The following is a 4,300-nucleotide window of genomic DNA, read 5'->3' as shown; positions in this document are numbered from 1 at the left end:
TTTACTAAGGGGATCTCTGGCCGTTTCGGTTTCGTATAAAACTTATCAAAAATATCTATCAGTTTTTTTCTTAACGTAAACTCACACTTGTCGCTAATATTTAACAGGTTGCTTTCGGCTGGATCAGGGTATTCAATTGACATAATTTCTGACTCGAAATGATCGCTGGGTTGGACACTTAAATTTTGACTTGACTCTATCGTTTTACACGAATCACTTTGGGTTTCTTTGTAACCACAATAAACCTTTATACTATCATTTAGACAATCATCTTTCTCACAGCTATCAGTAGCACAATCGTTTCCAGTCTGACCAACATTTGAGCAATAAAATTTAAAACTACTATCCTTCTCACTATTACCATTGTCTGAGCGATCATTTGCAATACAACTATCTTTTGAAAAAATATCCTTTAAACGAACATCAACCCCACTGTCATTTAAACGATCATCAGCACAACCATCATTTGAACGATCATCAGTACAACTATCATTTGAACGATCATCAGTACAACTATCATTTGAACAATCATTTTCCCTAACAATCTTAAAGTTACAAATGTTCATAAAATCTCTTCCTAAAACAGTGCTATATGCCATCGATTCGTTTGCCACAATTAATAATTCAAAATTAAACTTCACTTTATTCATAATAACAAAACATGATATCTTTCCATATATGTCTAAAGGGCTGTGGTTCAAGCCAAAGTAATGCGACAAGTTGTTTTCATTAACGTTAACGATATTACTTCTTAGAATGTTTTCAACGCAGGATAACTTCGTAAAACTAATTGGACTCCCAGAATCGATTAGGCATTCTGTGAATAGGCACTGATTAGACTGTGAATTAAAGTAAATTTTAAACGGTCTCACATATTCATTTTTGGTTGCGTTCTTCTTCTCGTTGCAATGGGATATCAGGTGCTCCAAACTTCCGCAACCGTAGCAAGCGCCGTACGCGCGCTTAGGCTTGCGGCAGTCGGCTGCGAAGTGACCCATGGAGTTACAGTTGAAGCATCTTACAGCGGGTCCGGGCTGATTTCCAGAAACGTCTTTGTGGCGTCCAAATGCGAGAGATGGTTTCCGCAATGTTACTTTGGAGAATGCCTGCAACAGCTGGGCAGACGAATTAAAACAGTGCATGTGTGCCTGTTGTCGTAGAAGAGTATCCGGTATTCCTTCGATGATACTGTCGATTAATTCCTCGTCGTCTATTCTGATGTGTGCAGCCAACAGGGTCTTGTCGTTAAAGTACGTAGCAAAGTCTTCAGCTGGTTGCCACTTTCGCTCCTGGAACTTGCGTCTGGACATTATCTTGCTCTCTTTTGACTGAAAAGCCTCTGCGAGTTGAGTTAAGAGGTCCTGGACTGGCAAGGACAGAAAGTTCTCAGAAGAGTACAACCAAATTTGAGCTCGGTCTTTCAACTTTGACATAACCAGCATGCGAGTTATGTCTTCGCTCAGCTTGTACATTTTTATGATCGCGTTGAGCTGTGCGATCCAAGTGTTAACTGGCACTTTGCTGTTAACAGCACCGTCAAAAGGTGGAAGCATTTCCTTCACCGTGGTCACCAAAGAGTTGTTGTTAAAAATGGTTGTATTAGGTCTGGCAGCCTCTTCAACAATATTCCCCAAATTCGATAGGGTGACATTGGTTTGATTTGGTGTGGAAACATTGTTCTGGATTTCTGGCAAGTTGCTCGTCGAAGGTGCGGTCACTCTATTCAATGGCTGACGCCGGGAAACTTCCAATTTGAGAAACTCATTTTCCAATTGGACGACTTCTAAGTGACGCTTCAGAGATTCCAATTGCATGGAAATTTCTGGAACGCACATGTTGTTGTCAGCTTCTTCGTTGTTTTGGGCTTCCAGCGATGTAGCCCCGACATCGTCCTGATCGGTTCCTTGATTTTCAGCAGTATTTGACCTTTCCTCGGGTCCAGCTTCAATGTCGGTCATGTCCTTGGGGTCCAGTACTGGACAATCTCCTCGGGCTGCGGGGTGCACACCATTCAACCGCGCTGCTAGTGTTGCCTTGGTGCCGCTTTTCGGCAACCCAAGTTTTTCCAGCCAACATCGAAGTTCTGATGCTGTGTAGTCGAAGCGATGGGGTCCATGACTACAAACTATTTTAAATAACTGACTTAATAACTTTTTCTTTATTATGCTCGTAGGCAGTAAGGACGCGAGAAAAAAATTTTTCGCGGTAATCCCACTTCTGAAATTGTAGACGGCACTTTCTGGGTGTTTCTTATTCGGCGGTCGCAGCAAAAGTGATCTTTATTGCACAGATTTGTACAGGCTTAGCCTATTTCACAAGCGTTGGGGGTATACAGTATGAGGGAGTGAGACAAGCATAGTGTTTCTTAAGAGTAACAGAGATGTTAATGTGTGTTTAATAATAGTGTGACCTAACTTAACGTAGTATGTATGTATGACAGATGCTTAGGAATATGTATGTATGTGTGTGTGCTTGCTACATTTGTTTCCTACTTAACTCGTTATGGCTAGGCTGATTGCATAATAAGTTCTTGATATTATCCCCCGTTTGTGTCCTGTCGTCATCATCCATTATTTTAAATAGAATGTAATTTATATTTCTCGATTTACCCGGAGCTATAAACGGTTTATTATTTTCGTATAAGTCTGAGATCTGTGTTACTTAGAACTAAAAACACTCATTAAACCAATAGGGTGTATTAAATTCGTCGGAAAGTATGTTATAGGCAGAAGAATGTTCCCGATCAGCATCACAAGACGAGTCGATCCAGCCATGTCCGTCTGCCCGACTATCCGATTCTAAGCAAACTAGTCTCTCAGTTTTAAAGCCTAGTACTCACATCGACGAAAACCGCGAGCTAACCATAGGAGTAAGCGAGAGGCAAATACGTAGCTAACGCTTTTCGTCGGGTCTGTTTTTCAGCGCGGTACTCAGATGAGCTAAGGAAATACCAGAAAAATACCAGATTTCGCGAGTGAATTTTCGATGAACGCCGTTAGCCGCGGCCCAAAGAATAAGAAATTTGATCTTTGGCGGTGTTCGTGCAGAGGCGGTGGGGAATTTAAAAATTAAAAATGGAAGAAAACGGCTAAAGAAGGTTAGTGCAGATGAAAAAGGACGCCTAATCCAAGCTGTTGCCCATTGATGTGGGACTTGACCGACAGGAAGCAATACCACAACGGGGCAAATCCGCTGAATAGTTGAAGCGCTGGAGGGGATCCACTAGAGAATCCCAGTGGAAAGGAACATGGAACATCGCTCGATCTCCGACGAGCTCTCCATTGAGGACTCCTCCTTCACCAGCTACTTGGCAGCTGGTGATGGATGGAGCGCAGATAGAGGATGCGCCGGCTTCTATAGGGAGGAGGAAATATGGTCGCCCGCAAAGGGACAGCTGGAGGAGCCATTACCAGCCATTATTGGCCAGCTCGGAGCTGGACTACAGATGGCGCGGGAAAGATGGCGAAGCATCCGTGGGACGAGAAGGAAGCCTTAAGCTTCTAATTTACATAAATAAAAACATTCGTTGAAAACTTCATTTATTTGTATTTTAATTTCTTTGTGCACCAGGAGACTCTTCTTTTTTAAATTGCTCCAATTGAACCCAGCTGCTTGACAGTAAGACCATGCCACATGCATGGCGGGTGAACTTTGAAAACTTCGGTCACACTAAAAAGAATAAGATTTTTCGACTAGTGAAACCCTTAGCCGATCTGAGTACTAGGCTTAAAGCTATAAGAGCTAGAATGTTGGACTAGGCAGGCAGATTTTTGGGCTTCCTGCGCATCGCAAGTTTGTTTCAGCAGGGTGACACGCGCACTCTAATGCCCACCAATGCACAGAACTCTAAAACCCGCCTAGCGCCCACTTTTTTTTAAATAATGTAAAAATTCAAATGAGAAATAATTAATCTGCAAACTCAATTAAGTAGAATAGGAATGAACGATAGGTGACACTTTTTTGATAGCTGATTAACTGGTGTCTGATAGTCCAGGCCGTCGACTATAGTGTTTTCTCTTGTTTTATTTTTGTTTCTTGAGGGTATGATTCCATTATATCGAACGGCTTTATTCCATCTGAAGCCCGATAGTCACCTCAATAAAAAAGGTAACGAAACGAAAATATTTATACGAAAATGACAGACGGTAAATTTCATGAACCAAAAGTTGTATAGAGTTTTTCATTTCGGTGCCTTTTTGATCGAGGTCAGTATCAGGCTTTAAGGACAAATTTTGTTGATGGGTTTATTGATAAGCCCATCTTGTATTTTAGTTTCTCCCACTCTAATCATATCGTTGTT

General features: G+C 41.7%; 1 protein-coding gene across 1 annotated transcript; it reads right to left on the bottom strand.

The window, feature by feature from the left end:
• Positions 1-427: 427 nt before the first annotated feature.
• On the bottom strand, positions 428-2,217 carry LOC119558644. Its single transcript, XM_037872041.1, has 2 exons — positions 873-2,217; positions 428-817 (listed from the first exon to the last, which is right to left on the bottom strand). The coding sequence occupies exons 1-2, from the start codon at positions 1,956-1,958 to the stop codon at positions 809-811; spliced, it is 1,095 nt and encodes a 364-aa protein (XP_037727969.1). The 5' UTR covers positions 1,959-2,217; the 3' UTR covers positions 428-808.
• Positions 2,218-4,300: the final 2,083 nt, after the last annotated feature.

This window comes from Drosophila subpulchrella, unplaced genomic scaffold (assembly GCF_014743375.2).
Source record: "Drosophila subpulchrella strain 33 F10 #4 breed RU33 unplaced genomic scaffold, RU_Dsub_v1.1 Primary Assembly Seq124, whole genome shotgun sequence".
NCBI lineage: Eukaryota > Metazoa > Arthropoda > Insecta > Diptera > Drosophilidae > Drosophila > Drosophila subpulchrella.
The sequence above is the reverse complement of the archived record's forward strand: the minus strand, read 5'-3'. Positions and strand labels throughout refer to the sequence as shown.